The 25,864-nt window shown below is 43.5% G+C and overlaps 6 protein-coding genes across 6 annotated transcripts; 3 read left to right on the top strand and 3 right to left on the bottom strand.

The window, feature by feature from the left end:
* Positions 1 to 1,030: 1,030 nt before the first annotated feature.
* On the bottom strand, positions 1,031 to 1,608 carry LOC131284039 (Golgi-associated plant pathogenesis-related protein 1-like). Its single transcript, XM_058312894.1, has 3 exons — positions 1,604 to 1,608; positions 1,427 to 1,544; positions 1,031 to 1,351 (listed from the first exon to the last, which is right to left on the bottom strand). Exons 1-3 carry the CDS (start codon positions 1,606 to 1,608, stop codon positions 1,031 to 1,033), a joined length of 444 nt encoding a protein of 147 aa, XP_058168877.1.
* A 1,613-nt stretch (positions 1,609 to 3,221) lies between these two features.
* Positions 3,222 to 3,815, bottom strand: LOC131284038 (Golgi-associated plant pathogenesis-related protein 1-like). Its single transcript, XM_058312892.1, has 3 exons — positions 3,811 to 3,815; positions 3,634 to 3,751; positions 3,222 to 3,542 (listed from the first exon to the last, which is right to left on the bottom strand). Exons 1-3 carry the CDS (start codon positions 3,813 to 3,815, stop codon positions 3,222 to 3,224), a joined length of 444 nt encoding a protein of 147 aa, XP_058168875.1.
* A 3,370-nt stretch (positions 3,816 to 7,185) lies between these two features.
* Positions 7,186 to 9,148, top strand: LOC131286150 (bifunctional purine biosynthesis protein ATIC). Its single transcript, XM_058315042.1, has 2 exons — positions 7,186 to 7,300; positions 7,382 to 9,148. Exons 1-2 carry the CDS (start codon positions 7,282 to 7,284, stop codon positions 9,133 to 9,135), a joined length of 1,773 nt encoding a protein of 590 aa, XP_058171025.1. The 5' UTR covers positions 7,186 to 7,281; the 3' UTR covers positions 9,136 to 9,148.
* A 2,186-nt stretch (positions 9,149 to 11,334) lies between these two features.
* LOC131289297 (leucine-rich melanocyte differentiation-associated protein-like) lies at positions 11,335 to 12,992 on the top strand. Its single transcript, XM_058318522.1, has 4 exons — positions 11,335 to 11,564; positions 11,669 to 11,899; positions 12,220 to 12,359; positions 12,480 to 12,992. Exons 1-4 carry the CDS (start codon positions 11,427 to 11,429, stop codon positions 12,841 to 12,843), a joined length of 873 nt encoding a protein of 290 aa, XP_058174505.1. The 5' UTR covers positions 11,335 to 11,426; the 3' UTR covers positions 12,844 to 12,992.
* Positions 12,993 to 13,016: 24 nt separating this feature from the next.
* Positions 13,017 to 15,602, bottom strand: LOC131289296 (replication protein A 70 kDa DNA-binding subunit). The gene is made up of 3 exons (XM_058318521.1): positions 15,540 to 15,602; positions 13,945 to 15,465; positions 13,017 to 13,342 (listed from the first exon to the last, which is right to left on the bottom strand). The coding sequence occupies exons 1-3, from the start codon at positions 15,573 to 15,575 to the stop codon at positions 13,034 to 13,036; spliced, it is 1,866 nt and encodes a 621-aa protein (XP_058174504.1). The 5' UTR covers positions 15,576 to 15,602; the 3' UTR covers positions 13,017 to 13,033.
* A 452-nt stretch (positions 15,603 to 16,054) lies between these two features.
* LOC131288901 (phosphoglycerate mutase 2-like) lies at positions 16,055 to 17,338 on the top strand. The gene is made up of 2 exons (XM_058318081.1): positions 16,055 to 16,292; positions 16,384 to 17,338. The coding sequence occupies exons 1-2, from the start codon at positions 16,190 to 16,192 to the stop codon at positions 17,046 to 17,048; spliced, it is 768 nt and encodes a 255-aa protein (XP_058174064.1). The 5' UTR covers positions 16,055 to 16,189; the 3' UTR covers positions 17,049 to 17,338.
* The last annotated feature ends 8,526 nt before the right edge of the window (positions 17,339 to 25,864 follow it).

Here is a 25,864-nt window from a genome sequence, read left to right as displayed (position 1 = left end):
ACCGATCCATGAAGTGTGCAAACGATCAAGAAACGATTTTCCCTTTGTAATTGCACTTGTACATTACATCCGTGAAAAGTGGGCAGAACTGAAAATAATTTTACGGAACAATGGGAATGTAAGTCATTGTGGGAGTAGCGAAAGGAAATAAAACAAATCGAACGGTAACGATAATGGTAATTTGATGTGTTTTTAACTGTCGAAATAGTGCCGTTTTTACAGCTATCAATATCACAAAAGATGCAGAATGCTGCGGTACCGAGTCGAATCTGTAATCAATTGTTAACATTTTGTTACTGCATTTTCCTTCGTTCAATACCAAAATCCCAGCAAGCTTTGAACAAACGCCAGGATTCAAGTAGCAGTTCGCGCTCCATACTGCTCCACGTGGATGTCTAGAGTAAAATGCACTATTATGTTTATCTCTGTCTCCATTCATAATTTACAACATCACCGCGCGATTTGGCGAATTGAAAAAAAATTTTAAATGAAAATGACATAGTTCCGGTTTGATGTTAATGGAATCCTAAGAATGTATACCTTATTCAGAGATGAGTAAAGCGTTATCATGAAGAAAGGGCGAGGTTTGAATATCAGTTCTTTAGAATAGAAGGACTTTAAAAAGAAATTTAGCCATAGAGCATAAGAATTGCTATGTGGTATGTTTTTGATAAAACTTTCCGCATTTCATTCATATGGATCCTCGCTTTTTGGTGTACTCCTGAGTACGACATCGCCGCTACTTTGGCGAAAAAAAGGGGTTCCTTTTGACGCCCTTTTTGACCGTCCTATTCCTCCGACTCCTGCACCAACTCTGTCTCTTCCGCCGGCAGAAGTTGTGCGAACTGGTCGTCAAGATCTGCAACATCCGATCTGAATTACCTCAAAATAATTTTCCACTTCTATGAGTCCTTTCAGACTGCCCCCGCAAAGTAGAGTAGACCTAAATTACGGCGGGAGTAACATTTTCCGATGTTATGTTTTCTAAGCATTTATTGTACACCTTCCCCTTGATTTGTTCCACGCTCCTTCAGCTTCTCGAAACGTTTAGATGGTATTGCCCCATAAAATTACCCGGTGGGTCGTAATTACATACGACATAAACGTTCGACCCTCTAGACGCAATTCCAACGCCAAGTCTACGAGACTTTTTCCATACTAGTGCAGTAAAGTGGCCAACCTGGCTAAAGTTGTGTGGTTGCGATGCACCAAACCGATAGTATTTGATTTCATTGTACCAAGAATTCGTTGGTTTCGAAGCGGTGATACATGTGCTCCCAAATTGTGCATAAAGATTTTCTCCGTACTTTCCGTTGGTCCGATGCTGCATCACATTCCTGCTTGCTAGCGTCTGAAATCAGGATCAGGATTCATGTTTCATAAGAACACGTTGGAATGACTGATTCTGGGATTACGGAATACTTACGTTGGCCCATTGTTGGGCGTATTGGCATATTGCGGGATCCAAAACTAATGGCACAGCGGAGTGTTTGGCTCGAAGCTCATTGTGACGTTGTAGAACCTGTTGCTGGAATGCTGTGTAGCTGGGGTTGAAAGACAATTAGGGATAGAACATGTTGTTCTTTTCACTGATCCAACTCACCTCATGTTGACAATACCAGGTATGCGCAATGTGTGATGCGAAATTTAAGGTTCGATGCCTTTTTATATGAGCCAAACACAGATGTCAGTAGTTTTTGACTCACTGGATAGATTTCATTCCATGAAATAAAGTTTATCTCTTGGGAGTGAAGCATAATTTTAAACGCATAGATAAGGAAATGTCGATAAAAAATTTTCAAGATAACACAACCGAGTTAATCGGGCTCAGATCGGACTTTATTTTTTATTTTTTTTTTATTTTATTCATTGATTCGACAGACTGTGTAGCCCCCTCGAATTTTGGTACTCGGTTGATTACAATTACAGTATAGTTACACGTTTCACGTCACAGATAAGGAATTATTAATGGCTGCGGGAGTTCCGGAGACGGTTGACAAACTGAGCACGTGTGATGCCCGGCCCGAAGAGATCACATATTGAGTTAAATTGGCGACACATAGTGATAAGCGGGGACAAACCTCCAAAACGTGTACGATGATCAGCTAAGGAGATCATGTCGCGTGAACGAAGTGCTCTGGTGGTGGCGTATAGGTTGATAGCAGAAAGCAGCTCAGGAGAATCGATGTTTCCCAGGTGTCCTGGCTTGTCACACTACCAAGAGGCACTATTATGTCAAACTGAGTGCAAAAACCTTATTTTAACAATCCAGTGACTTCACCACAGTGACCAGTGTGATAATCTTATTACGTAGTAAAAGCGTTATCTTAATGATAATTGCTCTAGTTTTTATCAAATAGATCATAAAATTGCTGAAGGTTTGTGATAGTGATTGAAACGCATCGTTCGTCCGGAAAAATAGTGGTACTTTTTTCAAGGAAAATTGCTTATCTCCATGGTCAGATTGTGGGTAATTGAATTATAGTAGATAAACCTGTTCAAGTCATAAACAATCTCTACTATATAAACGACATTGAATCAAAGACGAATTAGTAGTTGAGCATTACCATCTGAACATAGCAGTCGTAGTTACTGATCTTGTGCGCATATGCGAACTTCTTGCTAAGCTTTAAAATGATAACAGGTTAGGGGCACAGTTGCCTAAAATGTATCGTGGTTTAGTGATTGGTAAATAGTATTGTGCATATTGCAAGGGAATCATGTTCGAACGGGTAATCGAACACAAGAAAAATCAGGATGGATTCGTTTCTTGTAGCCGTGTCAGGGCTGACGAATGATAATTATCAAACTTGGCGCTACAAGATCGAGATGGGCTTGAAGAAAGAGGAACTCTGGTATGTGATATAGAGGTGAAACCCGAAAATTCATCGGCACAATGGATGAAGGGCGATATGAAGGCGATTGAAACGATCGGACTTCACATCGTCGACGATCACATTGGCCTGATTAGGGATCATGCAACGTTGAAACAAGTTCAGGTGCCCCGAAAAGTAGAGAAGATCTATTTTGATGCGGGAGGATTAAAAAGACGAAACCCAGAACGCGCATCAATTTGGCAGGACACCGTGAGCAGTTTCGGATTGTAGTGCCCTCCATCGGATTGTAGTAAGGCAACCGTAGTTACGGTAAAATTTTTTATTTTTCTTATACACCTTCAAAAAAATATTATGCACCTTCCCCATGATTTGTTCAACACATCTTCAGTTTCTCGAAACGTTCAGATGGTATTGCCCCATAAAATTACCCGCTGGGTCGTAATTACATACGACATAAACGTTCGACCCTCTAGAGGCAATTCCTACGCCAAGTCTACGAGAGTTCTTCCATACCAGCGCAGTAAAGTGGCCAACCTGGCTAAAGTTGTGTGGTTGCGATGCACCAAACTGATAGTATTTAATTTCATTGTACCAAGAGTCCACGGCTTGCGAGGCGGTGACATTTGTGTTCCCAAACTGAGCAAATAGATTTTCTCCGTACTTTCCGTTGGTCCGATGCTGCATGACATTCCTGCTTGCTAGCGTCTGAAATCAGGATCAGGATTCATGTTTCGTAAGTGTGTTATTGCAATGTGAGTTATTGGAATGGCGGATTCTGGGACAATGGATCACTTACGTTGGCCCATTCTTGGGCGTATTGGCATATTGCGGGATCCAAAACCAACGGCGCAGCGGAGTGTTTGGCTCGAAGCTCATTGTGACGTTGTAGAACCTGTTGCTGGAATGCTGTGTAACTGCGGTTGAAAGACAATTAGGGATAGAACATATTGTTCTTTTCACTGGCCCTACTTACCTCATGTTGACAATACTAGGTATGCGCAATGTGTGATGTGAAATTTAAGGTACCGGTACCTTTTTATATTAGGCAAACACTGATATCAGTCGTTCTTGACTCACTAGATAGATTCCATTCCATGAAATAAAGTTTATCTCTTGGGAGTGAATCATCATTTCCGCATAGATAAATGTAAATGTCGATATAAAATTTTCAAGATAACACAGCCGAGTAATTGACTTATATTGACAGTACACACGATACACGTGCCTTTTGCGCGAGACTCACTGATAATGCTGAATTTTAATACCTCTTAAGACTCTGTATGTCTTAAGACACACCTCTTGTGTAATAAAAGCGTTATCTAAATGATAATTGCTTTAGTTTTTTATCTAATAGACCATAACTTTGCTGAGGCTTTGTGAGAGTGATTGATGATTGATTCCAACGCATCTTTCGTCGGAAAAAACGGTGGTTCTTTTTTCCAGAAAAATTGCTTATCTCCATGATTTAACTTCTCCATGTTCATACAGGTTTAATTTGTTTTCCAGATGTTGAAGTCGAAAGTCCAGCCTTGGAGTATTAAGCAAATAGATAAACTCTATTTACGCATTAGTTTGTGGTACGTTAATAGTTTTATTGTCTCAGGCATATTTCGGTACCACTTGGGTTGGAAATAAAACAAACAGAACAATTCTAACAATTATACTGCAATACAGCATTTGCAAAAATTCAACCCCGGCAGCAATCGGTTACTTACTGAATTAAGTTCTCCACTTATAATTTATGTGGGATACTCAAAATTTGCTGACATTTCGTCCATTCAGAAAACAATCTTTTTTCGTCCCATTAATTAAATTGATTTCCCATTAATTAAATTGTCCGCACTGCATCTGTTCTCTAGCCCAACGATCTCCTCGAAGGTCATGCCTTTGCTGAAGTTTCGTGATAGTGATTGAAGATTGATTGAAACGCATCGTCCATCCGGAAAAATAGTGGTACTTTTTTCAAGGAAAATTGCTTATCTCCATGGTCAGATTGTGGGCAATTGAATTATAATAGATAAACCTGATCATGTCATAAACAATCTCTACTATATAAACGATATAGAATAAAAGACGAAATAGAAGGTGGGCATCACCATCTGAACATAGCAGGCGTAGTTGCTGATCTTGAGTGGATATCCGAACTTCTTGCTAAGCATTCAAAAGACAACAGGTTATGGGCCCAGTTGCCTAAGAAGTATCGTGGTTTAGTTATTGGTAAATAGTATTGTGGATATTGCAAGGGAATCATGTTCGAACGGATAATCGAACCAAAGAAAACTCAGTATGGATTCGTTCCGTGTAACCGTGTCAAGGCTGACGAATGATAATTATTCTGGGCGCATTGGCATATTGCGGAATCCAAAACCAACGGCGCAGCGGAGTCCATTAAAATCCCAAATGAAGCACCCTCCCCCCCCCCCAACCCCTTCCCCCCCAGCCAAAATTCGTGGCTACACCATTTGTGAGAGGATGGGTGATATAAATGCCGTTTTGTGAACCGTTTGAATGGAATGTCTCGTTCAATTAAAGATTGCGGTTATACTGGACAGGATGTACAACATGAACTCCCCCATGAAAATTCGGCTACGCTATCAACCTGGTGTGCAGTATGACAGGGTACCACGGGCTTCCCTTATTTCATAAATTTATAATAAACTCCCTTCCCCCTCCCTCTAGTTTTTTTTATCAAATAGATAATAAAATGGCTAAAGATACGTCAGAGGGATCGATGATTGATTGAAACGCGCATTGTTCGTCGGAAAAAATTCTGGCACTTTTTTCCAGGAAACTTATTCCAGGAAACTTGCGCCATGATTTAACTCCTCCATATTCATATTGTTGTGATAGGATCCGACCCGATGGATAAGCTTTGGGCCACTCACTGATAACTCACCGTTATCAGCTGATGTGAGTGCCTGCTATCCATCGAGGTCGTTGTTCAGCATCCGACGATCATACACTTCGGCTGGGGATCGCGAGAGTGTCAGGCACGGACGAGCCGCGCGTGGCGTCTGTTTACGTAAAGTAAAGCACAGTTAACTTTTAGACCAAAGAGCCGAGCTTTAATATTTATGTATTCGTCTAGAGAATATAGTTTTGCTAAGAAGATAATTATGTGTTCTGATTAAAAGTGGTAGTTGCACGTAAGACCTTAAAACATGTGGCTTGTTGTTTTGGAGATGGTAAAATTGAAAGTCCAGTCTTGGACCATTAAGTATAGTTGATGGTACGTTAACGGTTTAAGGGGGGGCTTGATTGGATTGGTTGAATTATGTAATAGATAAAACTTAAAATGGTGTCTTGAGACGTGCGCTAACATTATGATCAGCACTGTATTTAGTACTTCATCCTGTATGTATGATCGTTTTGTTGCTTTTTAGCACAGTAATAACTTCCCCACCCTATTACTTCTGTAACGAGCGGATGGTTCTCTCGAGGAGCATACTATACCGGCGGCACGTGTTTTCAAAACCCGATCCGCTAATGATCGCGATCATGGCTTCACTACGACAACCACAAACAAGCTAAAAGAAACCGCGCATTGACGAATGGGAGCGCGCGCGTCTGTTTGTTTGTCAATTGTCGGAGCATTAGAAAAAACATGATGATCTTTCGAGTTGATGCAGGGATGGAAGGGGAGGGGGGCAACATACCGGCTGATGGGAATTGCTTTTGTGAAGTTATCACTCGCCGTGAGGTCTATATCTTCGGACAGAGAAGTGGTAATAAACCAATTTAACACCTTTATCCGGAGATCAATCATAGGATCTCAGAAAATAGTGTGTGCTTTTTGCCGCTAAATCATCCAGCTCCATGCGGTCCAACCTTTGCTGGATGCTGTGAGTATACCGTTTGTGCGTATGTGTGATCTTTCGGTGCCTTTGAAAGCCCTTGCCTGTCAAACGAATTCCAGCTCCCCACGCGGTCGTTCCAGGACTTGAATTGGAGAAAATAATACGTAAGTTATACAAAGTTAATTACACACTATCGAGAGGAAAGTGGTACGTCGCGCACCGTAGCTAACCTTGTTTCGTTACGTTAGTAAAGATTGAGTTGTTTTTCAGTATTAGCAACAAACAAACGGTAACCTCCATCTGCTGACCTTTCGGGCTGGACAGTACTTTTATTTTATTTTTTAATTCTATCACTATTCCATCGTACTATCGCCTCCGGAACTGTGGCATTGGCCCCGTTTTCCACTACCCGCGTTGGCAACGGACAACCCGCGGTATTGGGCTGGCTTATCTCCGGAGGATGGATGTTTTGGTTACCGCTGTTCTACTCCATCGAAACGACAATACCAACCGTGGGGTGTCTGTTATTGGTTTGCCTTTTCAGGCGTTGCTGCCTGCGGTACGGGTCTCATTCGGTGGCCACTGGAAGCAGTCTTCGTGCGACTACGAAAGTGAAAGGTTCGGAAAGATACTACAACAGCGCAATAATGGCTAGTGGAAAGATTGGTAAGTGGGTGAACGGAGAAAGCAACGGGTGGGGGTTAGTTAACGAAGATTGGTTCTAATTGGGCGGTTTATTTAACGTAGCTCTTCTGAGTGTGTCGGACAAATCCGGCCTGCTGGAGTTTGCGAAGAACCTGAACGCACTCGGGCTGAAGCTGGTGGCAAGTGGCGGAACGGCAAAAGCGATCCGCGATCAGGGACTGCCGGTGCGTGATGTGTCGGACGTAACCGGAGCACCGGAGATGCTCGGGGGGCGCGTGAAAACTCTCCACCCAGCCGTCCATGCCGCGATCCTGGCCCGCTCGATCGAGTCGGATCAGCGTGACATCCGGCAGCAAAACTACGAGCTTGCACAGATCGTCGTGTGCAACCTGTACCCGTTCGGGTTGACCATTTCCAAGCCGGACGTGACGATGGCGGACGCGGTCGAGAACATCGACATCGGTGGCGTTACGTTGTTGCGTGCGGCCGCCAAGAATCACCAGCGTGTGACGGTGCTGTGCGACCCGAAGGACTACCCGAAGGTGGTGGAGGAGATCCGGAAGCACGGTGATACGACGGAAGAAACCCGCCAGCTGCTAGCCCTCAAGGCGTTTACGCATACGGCCGAGTACGATGCGATCATTTCGGACTACTTCCGCAAGCAGTACTCGGGCGGTGTTTCCCAGCTGAATCTGCGCTACGGCATGAACCCGCATCAGAAACCGGCCCAGATCTTCACCCTGCTCGAGCGTCTGCCGCTGAAGGTGGTCAACGCTTCGCCTGGCTTTATCAATCTGTGCGATGCGCTTAACGGTTGGCAGCTGGTGCGGGAGTTGAAGCGAGCGCTCGGTTTGCCGGCAGCGACCAGCTTCAAGCACGTGTCTCCTGCGGGAGCTGCCGTTGGAGTCCCGCTGTCTCCGGAGCAGGCCCGCCTGTGCATGGTGGACGATATGGTGGACGAATTGACTCCACTGGCGACTGCGTACGCACGTGCTCGTGGTGCTGACCGGATGTCATCGTTCGGTGACTTTGTGGCCCTCTCGGATACGTGTGACCTCGCCACGGCCCGCATCATTTCGCGCGAAGTATCCGATGGCATTATTGCGCCCGGCTACACGGACGAAGCGCTCGAGTTGCTGCGGAAGAAGAAAAACGGCGCCTACTGCGTGCTGCAGATCGATCCCACCTACGAACCCGGCCCGATCGAACGTAAGACCCTGTTCGGGCTGCAGCTGGAGCAGCGCCGTAACGATGCCGACATCAACAAGGCACTGTTTACGAACGTTGTGACGAAGAACAGAACGCTGCCGGAGGGAGCACTGCGTGATCTGATCGTAGCGACAATCGCGCTCAAGTACACCCAGAGCAACTCCGTCTGCTACGCCAAGGACGGGCAGGTGGTTGGCATCGGTGCCGGTCAGCAGTCGCGCATTCACTGTACGCGTCTGGCCGGTGACAAGGCCGACAATTGGTGGCTGCGGCAGCACCCGCGCGTGGCCAGCATGCAGTTCCGGAAGGGTGTCAAGCGGGCGGAAATCTCGAACGCCATCGACAACTACGTGAACGGGACGGTCGGTAAGGACATGCCGGTGGCGCAGTTCGAGGCCATGCTGGAGAAGGTGCCGGCGACGCTGACGGCGGCGGACAAGGAGCAGTGGGCCCGCGAGCTGACCGGTGTTTCGCTCGGTTCGGACGCATTCTTCCCGTTCCGGGACAATGTGGACCGGGCACGGCTGAGCGGAGTGTCGTACATCGCCAGTCCGGCCGGGTCAACGAATGATGCCGGTGTGATTGAGGCGTGTAACGAGCACGGTATCGTGATGGTTCACACTAACTTGCGACTATTCCATCATTAGTTAGGATTATGGTTACGATTCATACAGATCATCTAGAGTAGATCTCACGGAAGGTCGTTGGAAATGTATACTGAGTGAACATTCAATAAATATTGTTTTCTGTGAAGGTTTTGGTCTGTTAAATGCGTTTGGGAACGGGTTCATATAATTAGATTTTGTGTCGGTAAAATATTCGAAAAATATATTTTTACAATCACCCTTTTTGACCGTTTCAGTCTATTAATGGATGCTTCAACTTTTTTTTAAATATAATGCACAAAAATTAAAAAATAATTTGAACATTTACTGAATGCTAACACTGGCTGTGACCAGAGTTAAGATTTTCCCCGACTTGCTTAATGTTGATGGTTCGAGTTGTCCATCCAATTGTCGGTTTTAGAATCTCGATGCACGGCGAACCAAAATGCGATTAATTCCATTTTTGCGTAAAACAAACAGATGAGTTAATAACAAAAAAGATCATCGAAACGAACCAGAGGCTGGACGATGGAGCATGAAAAGTCGACAAGATTTTGATTAACAAAAAATGTATTATCATTGGAATGCTATCAGCACACGAAGATGATCGTATGCAGTTGTGGTACATTCTGGTTAGCAACGAGTGATCGAGACCAATCGAATAATGTGGTTGGCCCGCGGATCGATCGATTGCAATCGAGACAGTTCCTTCCCTTTTTTCCCTTTGGTGCTTCATATGCGCACCGTAGTACGTCGTCATCGTTTCATGTAACTAACCTTTCCTTACATGCCGGCTAAACAGAGCGGCTGCGCCTTCTCAGCCACGTATCATGTTACCGGACCCACCACCACCACCACCACCGGTGTCCAGAAAAACCGGTCAAACCAACCACTCGGTAGTGGGCACCCAAAAGCGAAGGAATCACTTCAAGTGACGAATGAAGCGAAACGGCTCGAACTTTCGAGGGGTTTCTTCATTGCCGGCCGGAAAAGGCGTCCCTTTCGGACTGACCGGGGACTGTGTCTACACGAGCGCATTTTTTAAACATTAACAATTTTGCGCTCGTCTCATCACGCTGTTTGAGGAATGGCCTAGCAAGCGCTGGTGAACAGATGGAAAAACGCTATCAAACCATTTGTAAAAAGTGTAAAAAAATAGAAGAGAAACGGCCCGTACCCCCACACCAACGCCCGAGATAGATTACAAGAGAAACGAGATAAGAATCATCGCCGGGTTTGCCCTTGTCGGTCTCTTCTCGGGCAGATTGTTACTTTTTGTCATTCCACCACAGGATCGGTATCGTCAACGTGTGTTTTGTTTTCCGAATGATGGTCCCGAAGTGTTGTTGGCGCTATGAATAAGCGACGGCCAAACCGGTGGCATCCTCCCGGCGACATTGTAGCTCCGGGGCGAAGAGTTACGAAGGCTTCGGTAAGTTCCCGATGGACACACGATTTAATAGGACACACAGAGTGAGTGAGGGGATGGAGGAGTTTCGGCGGGCTGCTGGACGATCGTGCCATCAACCCGGTGGCGACCGTTTGGGAAGAAATCCGAAGACACCACAATCGTGTATTGCTTGCTGATAAGAGCCAGCACTGACTGTTGTGTGCCTGTTGTGCAGCTTCTGCTAATCGGTGTGGGTAAATATAGACCCCGGCCATAGTCATCACCACCTTCGTACAGAGCGGTGTCAATGGACAAGACGAAGAGCGTTAAGAACAACAACGAGGAGCAAAAAAAGAACACCTAGAACCGAGCACGAAACCGGAGGATCGGATTGTGCGTAAAGCGATAGGGTTTTGCCCGTTGAGCAATAATAACGCGTACGGATCGCCGATCGATGCCATTTGCTGCAATACCAGGGTGGTGTCTTGATGCCGGCAACGTCGAAGAATCTTTTCGTGCTGTGCTATTCTCGCATCTAATCGGTTAGAGCTAGACCAAACGAACCCGGCCGGCCATCGGAGTGTCGTGTTAACCGTTGTGGTAGAAGCTCCAGTGAGCTTGCTTGATCAGTTCCGTCGTTCGTTTCGGGTTCTGTTTCCTACGCAAACTCCGAACCCTCGTGTGCTGGCGTTTGCTACGAAAACCCCCAGCTGTAGCTTGTTTGCTGTCCTTGTGCTTCCTCCCCGCCGTTGCGTGCCGCTGTGTAATTATTTGCAGAGCATCCGCCATCCACAGGCCAGTATAGTGTGATAGACACCGAACGATTGTCCCTTTAAATCGCGGCACGGGTACATTAATCCACACCGGTTCCTCCATCCATTGGCGGCGGTTTTTGTGTGAGTGTGTGTGGGTGTGTCTATTGGTGAGAGCACACGGAGTGTCAATGTTACTAACGCAGCTGGAGATTGCAGTCTCAAATCCTACCCTGAAACGGAAACATAGTGGCCATCTAGAGGCGCGGAAGAAAAAAATGGAAGCCATTAACTGGAACAAGATCATGTACATCCCCCAGGAGGGGAAGGTAAGTGTGACTCCTATTTAGAATGTCCTTTTTTTGGTTAAGTTCCTCCCATGTCCTTGATGGCTTTAGTCATTCACACTCGTGTTTTCCTTATCACTCCTTAGTTGATCTATTTCGATCAACGCACGTACAAACTACCGGAAGCGATAGTCACGATGTACTCGGACCGGGCACAGCATCTGGATCTCAGCCACAACAAGCTGTCGTCGTTCGATGCCCTCGAGCTGTTTCCCTTCCTAGAGGAGCTGGTGCTGGACAACAACTACCTCACGGACGAGATCATCTTCCCCGCGCAGCTCAACAACGTGAAGCTCCTGTCGCTCAATAACAATAAGGTAATAGATAGGGCCGCCTCCGGCCGCGTCTTGGCAATAGGCGATAAAGTTGGCCAACTGGGGCCGGCGGATAGATCGTCAAAACAACCAAAGGGAACCGATATGTGCAGTGCCGTACACTGCATGCCAATCGGTGGCAAAGGCTATCGGCCAGTGTCCTGATAAAAGGAATTGAGAAATCGCAACTGCACCATGATCCACTGGGTCGGTCGGTCAGTGCGGATTTCATCTTTAGGAATACCGGTCTTTCGACGCTCAGTTGTGCGGACCAGTGTTTCATTTTGTCCTTACTACGACACTTTTTCTCTTCGTTCACACAGTTTAAAAATCTAGATTTACTGCTCACGAAGCTATCGCTTTGCTTTCCCAACCTCGAGTACCTGAGCCTGCTCGGAAATCCTGCCTGCCCGTGCCATCTGCTCAACCTCAAGTATACTGAGTACGACTATCAGAAGTACAGGTGAGCAACCGCCCGCTACCATACTATGTTGCGTCCTACCACAATACCACAATTTGCTTATCAGCATGAGCGAAAGTGGAGCAAAGTAAATACAATATCCGGTTTTCCTTGCCCCCTTAGGCTGTACATCATCCGGCACCTACCGCAGCTACGCATTCTCGACGCACAGCGTGTGAAGAAGATGGAACGTGATTTCGTACGATGCCAGTTGGAAAATTACGGCGAAACGATCGAGCAGGACCCGAACGTACTATCAGCAACGCGCCAGCAGCAGGCGGCCAGGAAAAGCAACACACTGAAGCACATCTACACCACCGTCAGCAGTGGACTCTGGCTGCGAAATAAGACGGCCCCGGTGTACAGCCCGCTGCCGGAGACGCTGCGGGAGGTGGGTGATCATCGGGGTGCATACGGAAAATGCCGCTACCGGTACGTGGGCGCACAGTCCGAGGGGAACCGATTCATACTCAACAAGGACTTATGAGTAGCACTGAACAAACGGCTGGCGTTGTTTATTGGTTGCTTCGTTTGTTGTTACATTTACTTAACCCCCGTGCGAAGGGGTGTTGCCTTAAAGTAGGGGGAAAAAATCGGAACGAAATGGAATTGTACATCAGAGCGATAGAAAGAAAAACTGGGAAAAAAAACACGAAAAAGAATGGTACTTGTCGCTCCTAGTTCTTTCCGACGCCCGTCAGCTCCTGGATGCTCTTGATCATTAGCGCGTTGTACTCCTTATGGTTTACCGGTGCCACACTGACGGCGGAGGTTTTGTTCCGTGGCTGCTCGCCAAAGTATTCCACCTTGGTGCGCAGCTTGAATACGAACGATTTGAAGCTGACGGCGGAAAAGATGCGCTCCGCTTCTTCCTTGTTGAACTCGAGGCTGCTGCCGATCTCCTGCGACGTCTTGCCCAGCATCTCTTCGGCCAGCTCGGTGAACACGGTCACCCAGCGGTTCGAGGTCCAGTCACCGATGAGCATCTGAAAGGGGCCACGAAAAGGGGAGAGACGATTTTTATAGCCAATCCAGGAAATCGTAAAATCAGTATCGAGCAGTAATCAGAATGGATTTATAAAAAAGGACAAAGCGATGATAACGCAACAAATATTCGATTATCAACCGACCAACCTACGATTTGATAACGAAAATCGTATTCAGTTTTCTTGAAGAGCTTCTTGAATCAGCTAAGACTTAGTTCCCACAGAACTAAGTTAAGAATTTTTTCAATTTTCTGACAATATGCGATGCTAAATGTGCATTTGGGAACTTAAATAAAATCAAGCAAATTAAGTAAAAATTGTGAATCGTCATTAGGTTAATGTTGTGTAAATATCTTTACTTAATTGTAATAAACACTTTAGGGACAATATAAGAGCACGAATCCTAGCTAGGTTGGCACGATGAATAATAAATAAAATAAGTGTTTCTCATTTCAAACACACTGGAGAAAACTAAAAACTATGAGCAGAAAATTCGCCAACCTTGAATGCCACTTGCATTTTACCTTTCCTAGATCGGTGGTACTAAGTGGTGGTAAAAAATCGCGTAAAATAAATCTACAAACAAAATATAAAACACTTACATTCACAAGCAGTCGATACTTGAAGTTAGGGAAATCAGCGTTACACTTTTCGCAACGGAACTGTCCATTCTCCTGGTCGATCACCTTCTTGTTACAGTCCGTCTGCGGACACGCCTTGTACACCGCATTGGATGACTTGATCGTGTGTATCATCGCCTTGATCTGGAAGTAGTCCGGCTTGTCTCCCGCGCCTAGATTGCGATCCTTCGCCTCTTGGAACGAAATCCACTCGGTGGCCATACCGGCAGCACCACCGCCGGTACGAGCGGATACACTGTTCAGCGCCTGGTCGGCTCCTCCGCTCGCATACCAACTGCGCACCCTGGTGGCCGCTTCATTGTCCGGATCGAGTTTCATCACGCTGCCACCGATCAGACCGAGTGTCTTACCGCCACCAAACTCCGACACCCGGCCACCCTTGACCAACACCACCGGGTTCGTGGTGGCTGGAAAATTCTGAGCATCGTCGCCCCAAAGTGTTAGCTGCACCGAGGCCTTGCTATCGTCGACGAGCGTTATCTCGCGCTTACGCAGCTCGCGGCCGGAAGTCTTGGCCGTGAACTGTACCATCTCGCTCGCCTCCTTGCACATACCGATGATGTCGACCAGCGCGTTCGGTTCGAGGTTTGCGATCTGCGAAATCGGGACAAAGTTGTACTGGATCTCCGGCATCGCACCGTCGGCGTCCGTGCATTTCTGCACGATGGTGTCGTTCGTCATCGTCATCTCGTAGTCGTTCTTCAGGCTCGAGTACTGTTTGTTCGCCGGCTTCAGCTGGCACTTTGAGATGAGGTACACGTTGTCCACTTCAATCATTGGATAGTAACGGTCGCACTGCTCTTTGAACGCGGTAAGACGAATCTCGCCCGACTCATCCATCAGATCCATGCTGAACAGCTTTCCTTCGCCCTTCGCATTGCTCCAAGTGCGTATGCCCGACTTGGATATGACGCGCGCCTTGATGACCCACTTGTTCTGGTACGGGCTAAGCGAGGAGATGGGATGGGTCAGGGAGTCGGTAAGCGTGATGTTGTCCTTCTGTTGCGTAGCGCTCGACAACATGGATCGATTGGCTCCGTACGACGACCCATTGCTGATGCCACCGGTCGAATTTGTGTCCATGGGGCGAGGTTTTTCATTTCCAGAAGCCGATCCTCCCCCACTAGCGGCCTGTGATGCACTCTCCGTCAGCGACTGTGGGTTACCAATCTTTTCTCCCACCAACCCGCCATCCTTGAGCACCGTCAGTTCGACGATGATCAGTACACGCTTTTCGCCCTTCTCGTTGCGGTTCACCACCGACGTCGTGTAGCGATCGATCCGGATGATGGTATACTCGGGCAATTTGCCCTGCTTCTGCAAATCGTTCAATTGTGTCCCCAGCATCGCGAAGCTATACAGTGTCTTACCGTCCGAAATAAGCAACCGGTATCGCTCGGACTGTTCGCCGCTTCCGGCGATTCGCTTCGATCCGAGAATTTGTACCACGGGATTTTGTAATTCGTTGCCTTGCATGATTTCCTATTGGAAGAAACAGGAATTTACATGTACGGTTCCCGGCATTCTTTTGTGGTCGAAGTGGATATGCGACTTACCGCTAGAAATCCTACAGTAAGCCCGTGTGAAGCCATTATGCTTGGTTATCTTGAGTTTTCCACACAGTTTTTCACGAAACCTAGGTTTTCCAAACCCTCTGCTAACGAATAAATTACCAAAATACGCACTGCTGAAGAGCAATTCACAACATACAACCTTTTCTTTGCTTGCGAAGAACCGATGTGAAGAGCGCGCCAAAATCTGTCAGTTGAAATGACGCCTCGATGAAAAAAAAAAAAACAAACAGCGTAAAAACTGAGATGTTCAACTATTCGTAAACAGTAGAATATTCAACAAATCTCTGGAAAACCCACAATAAGTTCTTGCATTTTTCATCAAATTAAATAGGACTACGATTTATTTTCTACTTTTAAAATTAGTGCATCATTTGTCATCCAGTCGAGTATCGCAGTAAACAATTTGGTCAATGTTATGGATGCGGTGACATATGTCACAGCATTACATGCTGTCAGTTGACGGCAGGACTTTATTTGACCTTCATAAAGCGAAAGGTCGGTCGATCGTGATAGTTTCGCGATTTTCAAACAGGATTGCTTGCGACTTGTTCCGAGTGTTCGAAGCTATCTGCACCTAGACGTACCAGTTCTTTTGATTTCGTGCAGTGCGAAAAATATCTCTGCTAAGAAGAATGGCCGCAAAGTACCGTATTGTTATGGTTCGCCACGGTGAATCCGAGTGGAACCAGAAAAATCTCTTCTGCGGATGGTACGATGCGAACCTGAGCGATAAGGGTAAGTGTTCGGCCGCTAGTTTGTTATGATGATGTAACCGAAGGAAATTAATTCGTAATCTAACACTTTTACACTCTCCGCCCATTTGCAGGCAAGGAGGAAGCCCTGGCAGCCGGTAAGGCCGTCAAGGAAGCCGGACTGAAGTTCGATATTGCCCACACCTCGCTGCTGACCCGCGCCCAGGTCACGCTCGACTCGATCCTGAAGGAGTCCGGTCAAACGGCTATTCCGATTCAGAAGACGTGGCGTTTGAACGAGCGTCACTACGGTGGTCTGACCGGACTGAACAAGTCCGAGACGGCCGCGAAGTACGGCGAGGAGCAGGTGCTCATCTGGCGCCGTAGCTTCGATGTCCCGCCACCGAACATGGAACCGGACCATGCCTACTACGATGCGATCGTCAAGGACGCTCGCTACAAGGACGACCCGAAGCCGGCTGATTTCCCGATGGCCGAATCGCTGAAGCTCACCATCGCCCGTACACTGCCGTACTGGAACGATGTCATCATTCCACAGCTGAAGGAGGGCAAGAATATCATCATCGCGGCGCACGGCAACAGTCTGCGCGGTATCGTGAAGCATCTGGACCAGATGACCGACGAAGCTATCATGGGTCTGAACCTTCCCACTGGCATTCCGTTCGTGTACGAGCTGGACGAAAACCTGAAGCCGGTGGTCTCGATGAAGTTCTTGGGCGACGAGGAGACCGTACGCAAGGCGATCGAATCCGTCGCCAATCAGGGTAAGGCCAAGTAAACGGATGGCACTCTTGTGTACATTTTCTTTCGACAAGCGCGATCGCATTCGCATACTGTTCGAGTTCTCTTTGTCAACTCCCAAATGTTGTTAAGGTTAGCGCTGGCCGCCGGTCAGTCTGCCAAGTCGTCGGTACCTCACTGTCTGCAAGTCACTAATTTATTTATAGAATAGCTGTTGTGTTGGGCATAACGTACGCGACGTATCACCATACCGCAGGTTACGAATCTTCGCCGTAGCGTATTGTTAAAAATTATGAAGGACATAATAAACATCTTTTGTTGATTATTCGTGGAAATATATTCGTGTATTTTCTTTCGTCATTCATTCATATTTAAGTATCGACTTCGGAGATATTTTCTATGTTAGGAATACTTCCTGTTGCCAAAGGGTCATCCAATTTGAAACACCAAACACAGCATTTTATTATAACATTTATTTTTATTTTAGTTTTCTTTCGTATATAGAGCAGTTGTTACAAAGGTGGTTGATGCTTTCCTTTTATTTCCGGCTTTCCCTAACACGTTCCCTACCTTCCCCTCACTGCTTGCGTTTTGCGAATTTCCTGTTCCCTCAGCTGTTTACTGTGTACACTGCTCTTAACTTAAAAACGCATTTTCCGCCTTTTTCAGTATCTTCTGCGTTGCGCTGTTGCTGCTGGTTTTTTACCGCCTTTTTAGTTTTAATAATTAACTGCTCCGGCGTTGTGTGTGTTTGTTTGTTTATTGTGTTTTGCTCTATTGTTCTGATGTATTATTTATTTTTTATATCTTTAAACAAAGTTTCGTTTGCGTTTTTCTGCGAGTCAGTAACGTGTTGTTTTCCTTTCCTTGTTTTTTTTAACGGTGACATCCTTTTTGTTTTATTTCCGGTTCATTCTTGTTTAGTGGCAAGGGATAAGAAAAGGTAAAAGTTGTCAACTATAATAATTTTTGCTTTAATGCTATCTACTTTAGCTTCGGACTATTCGCATAAACATGTATCTGTCACACATCTTGTATGCGTTATTCGGTTTCGCCATGTTCCTTTTTTCATCTGATTTCATTATGTTTCCGAGTGTTGTCATACGGGACGATTTGAAAGACGAAAAAAAATTCAGAGGAAATTGCTGAAAGTGTTTTTGCTACTAATGATCGATTATATTGATTTGCAAATTGATTGTGAATTTTGTGAACCGTCTTCCAGTGCTCCATTTTTTATGCTTGTTAGTTGTAGAAAATATTATTGCGCTGTATCTCGCATCATTCATTCGAAAGTAATCGATCGAGTGTTTAACTATGGACATTTCCTAGCTCTGCAATGCAATCGATGGTATCCGTAGCTATAACCCAGGAAATGAAGCTTTTTTTGCTGTTCCAAATCATGTATGAGGTGTACCGCGTAATGAAACTAAAATGTTACACAAAAATAATAAGAAAATAAATCTATTGCCTAATGAGTAACACACTATGTCGGGAAAGCATTTACAATCGTAACAGTGAACGAACAAATAATGCTTCGTTTGCGGAAGTGAACTTAGTCGGTAAACTAGGATCTACTCTAAGAGGGCTCGGCACGGTTCACCTTCCACGGATGGCTTGTGTTGGCTGTTGAGTGATTACGATGCGGTCAAGCATCGTATGTTGGATAACGAGAGAAGCACATGCGTTCCTTCAAGATAGGGCTTTGGATATATCCTTTTCACGGAAGTAGTGTGTATCTGTCTTCCTGTAACCTAAGTCTCCCAGGCAGTCTCCGTTTGTACACCTTCCATGTACACTCGATACGACTTTTATAGTAAGAGCAAAATCCTGTTCAGATGGATTTGAATTACTCTTGGTAAATAATAAAAAATGGCGCGCCATTGGCAACTCTCTTTTCTACATTCGTGTTTTACTTTCCTTTCTGAGAAAGGTCCTCCACAATGGGTTATTTGGATGGTGGTTTTAGTCAAGGGAACGGCAATTCAATGTTTGCCTTGCTGCTGCATCTTTCTTTTCGCTTTTTGCTTCTCGCGTGGTAAATCCTTTCTGCCGTTTGGTGGACAAACAACCAGAAACCCGGATAGTGTAGAACAAACGGAAATAAACGAACCATATCGCAAATTGGTCTTCCTGTTGGTGAATCTAACGGAGTGTGAATTAATATGTATAAGGTGATTGAAATGATTGAGACCCATTTTAAATATTACGTATGCAAGAATACTTCTACTGAAGCTGACGGGAGTTTGAAACAATATTTAGCATGGACGAAAACTTAATATAAGCACTTATTTAAAAGGAAAACATGTAACAGACGCCCCAGGTTAGGGCCTCTTTTTCTGTTGAATGAGGCGGAAATTCGCGGGAAATTTTTGAAATCTTCGCATCCCTTTTTCATTGATAGCATTTGCCTTGTCTTATCTTTCTGACAGTTTTTTCAGCGGCGTTGGGTAACCAAGATTGAGAAATAGAAATGAGATGTGATTTTGAAACATGTATGTATTATTTTGTAATCCGTTGTGTTAGTTTTTCATTTTTATTTACGCACGAAGTAAGGGGGAGGGGCTTAAAATTAGTGTTCTATTTAGTATGCTGCTTCTTCACTGCCTCTCTTATCGGTTGATGCCTTTAGAATCTCTTCCTTTCCTAAGTTCCTTTCTTTTACATTTCCTGCTCGGGCACGACATTGCGTCCCATTCATGCTATCTGCATTAAACATGCTGCTGAACCGTTTTCTTATATAAAAAAAACTCAACGAATATATAGACGTAATTTTATCTAAAAAATAATCGCAAAATGTATACAGAATCGTTACTCAAAAATAAGAGATAAAATACAAAAAAATATATAGCAATAACCTTTTTCTTGTTGCTTCTCGGGCAATCTCGTTCATCTCGTTATTATAAATCCATACGCTTTTGGATGTTCGGAACACGCTGTTGATTGATATTTTGTTGTTTGGTTAATGTTTGCCAACTGCATCGGTGTTGAATTAGAAATAATTTCCTTTTGACTTGAGAAATTTAGACTTAGTTCTCTACATCAATGTGGCAAATGGTAGGCCAAAAGAAATGCAACACGAGCTAGGGTTTACATGCATGTAAACTGTAGCGATTTTCTTGTTCTCATTAAACTCTCCAGTGACCGAGGCGAGGATTATTGTGGGCAATAATGTTGAATTGGGGCAGTAGTTTAACTATTAGACGCAAGAAAAAAATTAAAACTATCTGATTATCTGATTACATAGAAAAATTCGGCGGCGGGGATAGGACACTTTTGCTAAGCACTCATTCTGCTTTCCTATTGTGTATTTGTATGATGAAATATTAAGTTTAACCTTCTGCTTCCGTTCTGGGCGGCCTTGATGGTTTACATTAGTTACTTAATCTTCTTAAAAACGAAAAGAAGAAGGGAAATTTTCGTGGCCAGCGGTGCTACTCTCAGCGTAGGGAAATCGTGTTGGGAGCCTACAACTCAACAAATTCAACAATTAATGAAACAATAGAGCAAATAAAACGATGAATGGTGCAATTATGGCTGAACTGAACGGAACAGAGATTTAAAGTGAATAAAACCAGCAATGGAAATAAAGAAAACATAAAACTGCTCAAACAAACGGAAATATAACAAACACTACTTGCATAACTTTTGGAAACGTACAACAAAATGAATGTACTACTGTATAAAAAAATATAAAAGAGGGCTCTGTATCCAACACTTAATATAAGAGCAACTACCTGGCGTGGCTTGCGAAAAGACCAAATCTGTTTCGCAGTCATCGAGTATTTGTAAAGATGCTGCTCCACGTGATGTGAAGAAAAAAAGGTTGCCGAAGAAAATTTCCCTTCCTTTACAAACATAATAAAAAAGCGTAGATAGCAACATGTTTTTTTTTTCTTTAACTTTACAGAAGACTAATCGAAGAACAATACTAACAAAAATATGCCCTCCTGTTTCGTCGAGTAACTAAACTCTTAATGCAACGGCCTCTCGTAACTTTGCTGCGCTGTGGAAATATACTACTATTGATAAATGTTTTATTACGTGTTCATTACAAGTGTATTTGCGTGTGCGTGTGTTTGTTGGAATAGAAAATCAAGCAGCTACCTTGTGAAATGCTTATCAAAAGGACCTTTCTTCTGTAAGGAGCGTGGAGCCATGAAACGCATCCAAAACAAAGCACATAATTTCTTAATGCTAGTGGGTTGCCATTACGACGGGAGGTCGGTCGGGTTGAGTTGTTTTGGTCGAACAGTGGCGTACGTAGAAGACGAAACAACCACGAATATTATGAGCGGAATCAAAAATAGTCAGTTCTCGGGTGAGTGCTGGTTCGGTGTTGGACAGGTTTCCTTATCGCATTTTTACTTGCCTCAATTTTGAGTAAAAAAATATAGTAATAAAAATTATAAAATAGGTATCAAATATTGCATAATTTATCATCGATTCTTATCAATTCTTCTTCGAACTTGTTCTAAACTTTCACACCTTCTCACTCGCCTAGGGAAGCTTTATTTTTTCTTGTGCCTTGCTTTGCAGGGTCTTACTCAAGCGCTCGGATGGGTTTGGCTAACAGGGTAGGACAGAGCAAGGACACACGGACAACAAATAAAACTGCAGAATGTCCTGTTGGACATGACCTTGTTTTTGTGTTTAATAGTGAAGATGCTTATTAGCGTGATGTTTTTTTTTTTTGCAGTTAATTGTAGAAAGATATGAAGAAAGTTGCCGAACTTTAAATCATAAACTAAATTAAACCAATTTCCAATCCCTTTCAGCTAGTTCTCTCTTTAGCTGTTGACCTCTTCCAAGCACACGAGCTTCTGCACGCTAGCTTCCTACGTCTCACTTTCCCCTACGCCGTGCCAGAATCACAGCTTTTAGCTGCACTGCCACACTGTTCTTGGCAGCTTGCGTGAGGAAGTAACATGCGCTTCGCTTCAGCACTTTTTTTCGTTTTGTTTGTTTTTCGTTTAAAGTTCAATCAGTCTTTTCTCCCGCTTTGCTTTTATAAGGCAGCTCACAATTATTGGGCACCGTATTTGTCCCTTATCTAATGCGCGGGACACAAACTTAGCGACACCGGAAACAAAAAAACAAAAACCGCCCAAACATATATCGGATTCCGCGTCACGAATGGTTGAACACGTTTTTTAAGCACCACCCTCCGATGGTTATGTCCGGTTTGCGCGACGTGCCTTAGTTTTCTGCCACAGACTTTCGCGCCAGCTCGACTCGTTTCGCTATCACTTTGCAATCGCTCCTAAATTCCTAAATAACTGTATGAATCCTGTGAAGTAAAGTCAACTTCTACTTCCTCTATTATTGATGCTTTTTTTCCATATTTTTATCAGTTTGAGTGTGGAGCTTCGAAAGAGAGAAATTGTTGGATTTTGTTACAAGAATGTTTTTTGTAGAAAACAGTCTACCCTAGCCAAACCGACAGAGAATATCGGGCAGGATCTGCTTACAATTTATATATGTAAAGTTTACATTTTCGATACATAGTTTAACTTTTTGCTTGCATAAGGAACATCCCGGATTTGATATATTTTTTTGTGTAAACATTCATCTACGATTGCGACAGTTTTGCATTTCTAGGCTGACTTTCTTTTCTTCCCAGCGTCCGCAAGCGCACGTTGCGCTGGTTAACCATGTTTGTCTCATTGGAAGTTCAACAATAGTGGCAAAATTATGTTTAATATAACACAAATTTAACGATATGATGAAAATTGTAGTATGATCAGGGTTGTAAAGAGAAGTTGTCGGTAAATTAATGGTTGAATCTAGTATTACCGATTTCATGAATGAATTTTATATAAACAAATTAGAAATCCTACCAGTGACCAAATAACAACACACACACACTTTTACTGCTTACGCGGGGAAAACGGTTACGGCAAGTGGCGATCGTGTGCAAAATGGATAACGAAAGTGAAGAAAAACATGATGATTTACAGATGGAACTAATAGAACAAAGTTGAATCTTAACAAAATATTCGAAACTAACGGCCTATTTTTTCCTATTTGTTTTTCATTGTGCACTTGTTACTTCCTCTTGTTTGATAGTTCGATAATGCTATGGTTGGCATTGATGGTGGTTAGAGAAAACAAGTTCTATTTTAAGCGTTAGTTAGGACAAGCTACAGGTAGAAAATACATTACTAATTCTTGATAAGGTTCGGTTGTGGACTTTCCGTTTGTTACTGTAATCCTTTCTCATCTTGCTTACCCTCTATCATTCGTATTTAGCATCACTTTGTGCACTCCTACACTAGCATGCTTGTCTACGAATGTTTTGCTTTATTGTTGTGTTTGATTTGATAAATCCAGCACACACCCAGCCGGCGGTTAGAATATTTCGTTTACTAAAAAACAAGATGACCTTCCTGGGGAACGCTTTGATGCTTGAACCGAATGGTTGCCAAGTTTTCTTCAGTGTTGCAGCAGCATTAACGACGCTATGGGGCCTACTTTCGATGGTGCCTCTACTTGTCGGTACAATCTTCTCATTTAGCTTACTTTTTATTTGACGGTGTGCTTTGCAAAGTGTTTGCTTTTGCCGCTAACGTACTTGTTTAATTTCAAGAAACAGTTTCTTTTCGCGTTAATTTTCACTTTAATTAGGGTTTGCGCCAAATTTACAAATTTACGGTGTTTTTTTCCTTCATCCATGCCAATTGCTACAGCTCTATACGATGTGCATTCGATTCCGCCTATGTTCATACCGATGTTTTATTTTATGATATTGTCTTCGTGTATAGTTCTTCTTCCTTTTATCCGTAATTTTACACTTTTTGCACGATTTGCACTCATTTACGAAGCGTTTTTATCCTCCTCGTGTATCACTTTACGTTCAACGTTCCGAAAATTCCTTTACTCAGCTATGGTGTAATTGCCAAACGTGTAACTGATTTTTCTCTTTCTTGTTTTTGATAAATTTAGCATCTAAACACGCGATCTTTAATTTTTCATTCGACAGCCGGTGCAAGGAGAACCATCTGTTCAATTATGCCAATCGGTTAATTTAGCTTAAATTTTTTTCGTCCTGCGTATAATAAACAATATGATTCAATAATACTCGTTATCCAATTTAGGAAAGAAAGTTTCCTTCAATCACTTTGTTGTAGCCAATTTCGCACTAAATTTGAACACAGTTGACCAATATTTTCCCTTTTTTTCTGCCTACCTTATACACTTGCCCTACACGATTTTGTGTTTTTGCTTTGTTTTTCAACTTACGCAACCCAAAGTAATTCTAGATAATCTTCTTTATACCCTCGACTACGGGAATTCAATATGTTACACTTTTTTACCATGACTGGTTATTGTTTTTCTTCAATCTTTTACGTTTCCGTATCCCTCATCTTAATTTCCGCATGTTTCCAAATATATCACACCGCAGGATTTAGCTCAATTTCACTTTAATTTTATCGTTTTGCCTGAATGTACACATAAATATTCTTGAAAGAACGAACAAAAAAAAACTATTACACTTAAGGTGCTTGTTAATTCATCGTCAACGATTTCGCACACCGTATTCACTTCGATTAGTTTCATCTTTGATTTGCTTTAGCAATTGCTCTATATACACCTTCTATTCCATGCGCAGAAAATGTTTTCGTTTTGTTTCGTCTCACCAAACTGGGGAACAAGAAGAATGCAAAACAAATCCAACATAATTCAAAATAAACTTTTTTCTCTTTCCACCATTTTTTACTAACGAAACAAAAAAAAAATCCGCGAAACAACTGTTCGATTTTCACTTACTATCACGATAAGAGTTTGCGATTTGTTTTTGCCTTACCTCTGACTCTTGCTTGCTGTATAACTCTCCCCCTCCTCTCTCTCTCTCTGGCCTTCTCATTAATCCGAAATAGTATTCCGAAATTAAAATTGAAATAAATTGAGAAACAATCTTATTCGCGCTTACTGAGCTTTCTTTACACTGGCGAAAAGCCGCACACAGTATGTATTTCCTTTTCGTGGCTCCTTACTTTTTTTTCTCCCTTAAACACAAGCAATTAGAAATTATTGGTAATTGTGCCCCTGGGGCAGGCCTTTCACTTCTTCTTCTCCTAGTCATTCGCTCATTAATAATTTTGTAAAACGGTGGAGATCTCGATTTGCTTCTTTTTGTTTTTATCATATTTTTGAAATGTTTACTCACTATCCTAACGAGTGCGGTCACCATCGGTACCTCTTTTCAGCGGGAGCTTATTATCAAGTGTAGTGTTTCAATTTGTTTAATATGATACGTTAGGTGTGCTGAGGATAGCAAAGAAAACAATGAGAGAAAAAAGTAATCTAGTACGCGCTCATCTTTCAGGCGCACACCTACACAGACAGTTTTTGTATTGTTTCAACTTTTTCTACAACACTTTGCGCTTTCATTTACGTTTCGAAAGTAGAACGTATGTCCGAATGCTATCATGATTTCAAAATCTTATAATTCAACGTTTTCCCTGTGTCTGATTTTGCTTCTAATTTTTTCTCATTATTTTAGATATTTATCGGTTTTGCGGTTTATGTTCATTCTAATCACACTTGTTTTCGCATCATCGACACCATTCTGTTTTTCGTATTAGCCCCTCTAAGGTACTGTTTGCCGATTTCCATCATCCTCAAAGGTTGTATTGTTCGGGAAATGTCATTAAGAGTAATGCGACTAATAAAATCAGTCAGGTTTCTTAATTTCGAAATTTGCTCATTAATCTGTCCTAATATATCCGATCGCCTAGCTGACTATGCCTAATATGTGTTTAATTGTATCAAGTTCTTTTTTGTAGTTTTTTATCCTACTACTATATGTATACCGTTTCTGCTCCAATTTCGCACGCCATTTCTCTTTTAGTC

Source organism: Anopheles ziemanni, chromosome 3 (genome assembly GCF_943734765.1).
Source record: "Anopheles ziemanni chromosome 3, idAnoZiCoDA_A2_x.2, whole genome shotgun sequence".
NCBI classification, from domain to species: Eukaryota; Metazoa; Arthropoda; class Insecta; order Diptera; family Culicidae; genus Anopheles; species Anopheles ziemanni.
Note: the sequence above shows the minus strand (reverse complement) of the source record. Positions and strands in the feature narration are given on the sequence as shown.

What these genes read in the sequence shown, in the direction of transcription:
- LOC131284039 (XM_058312894.1), bottom strand. An exon ending in ACGCCCAACAATGGGCCAAC is followed by an intron (nt 1,352 to 1,426) that starts GTAAGTATTCCG and finishes TCCTGATTTCAG; the next exon opens with ACGCTAGCAAGCAGGAATGT.
- LOC131284038 (XM_058312892.1), bottom strand. An exon ending in ACGCCCAAGAATGGGCCAAC is followed by an intron (nt 3,543 to 3,633) that starts GTAAGTGATCCA and finishes TCCTGATTTCAG; the next exon opens with ACGCTAGCAAGCAGGAATGT.
- LOC131289297 (XM_058318522.1), top strand. Translation starts at nt 11,427, where the DNA reads ATGTTACTAACGCAGCTGGAGATTGCAGTCTCAAATCCTACCCTGAAA. An exon ending in ACATCCCCCAGGAGGGGAAG is followed by an intron (nt 11,565 to 11,668) that starts GTAAGTGTGACT and finishes ATCACTCCTTAG; the next exon opens with TTGATCTATTTCGATCAACG. An exon ending in TGTCGCTCAATAACAATAAG is followed by an intron (nt 11,900 to 12,219) that starts GTAATAGATAGG and finishes TCGTTCACACAG; the next exon opens with TTTAAAAATCTAGATTTACT.
- LOC131289296 (XM_058318521.1), bottom strand. Translation starts at nt 15,575, where the DNA reads ATGGCTTCACACGGGCTTACTGTAGGATTTCTAGCG. An exon ending in TTACTGTAGGATTTCTAGCG is followed by an intron (nt 15,466 to 15,539) that starts GTAAGTCGCATA and finishes TTCTTCCAATAG; the next exon opens with GAAATCATGCAAGGCAACGA. An exon ending in AGTATCGACTGCTTGTGAAT is followed by an intron (nt 13,343 to 13,944) that starts GTAAGTGTTTTA and finishes GGCCCCTTTCAG; the next exon opens with ATGCTCATCGGTGACTGGAC.
- LOC131288901 (XM_058318081.1), top strand. Translation starts at nt 16,190, where the DNA reads ATGGCCGCAAAGTACCGTATTGTTATGGTTCGCCACGGTGAATCCGAG. An exon ending in TGCGAACCTGAGCGATAAGG is followed by an intron (nt 16,293 to 16,383) that starts GTAAGTGTTCGG and finishes GCCCATTTGCAG; the next exon opens with GCAAGGAGGAAGCCCTGGCA.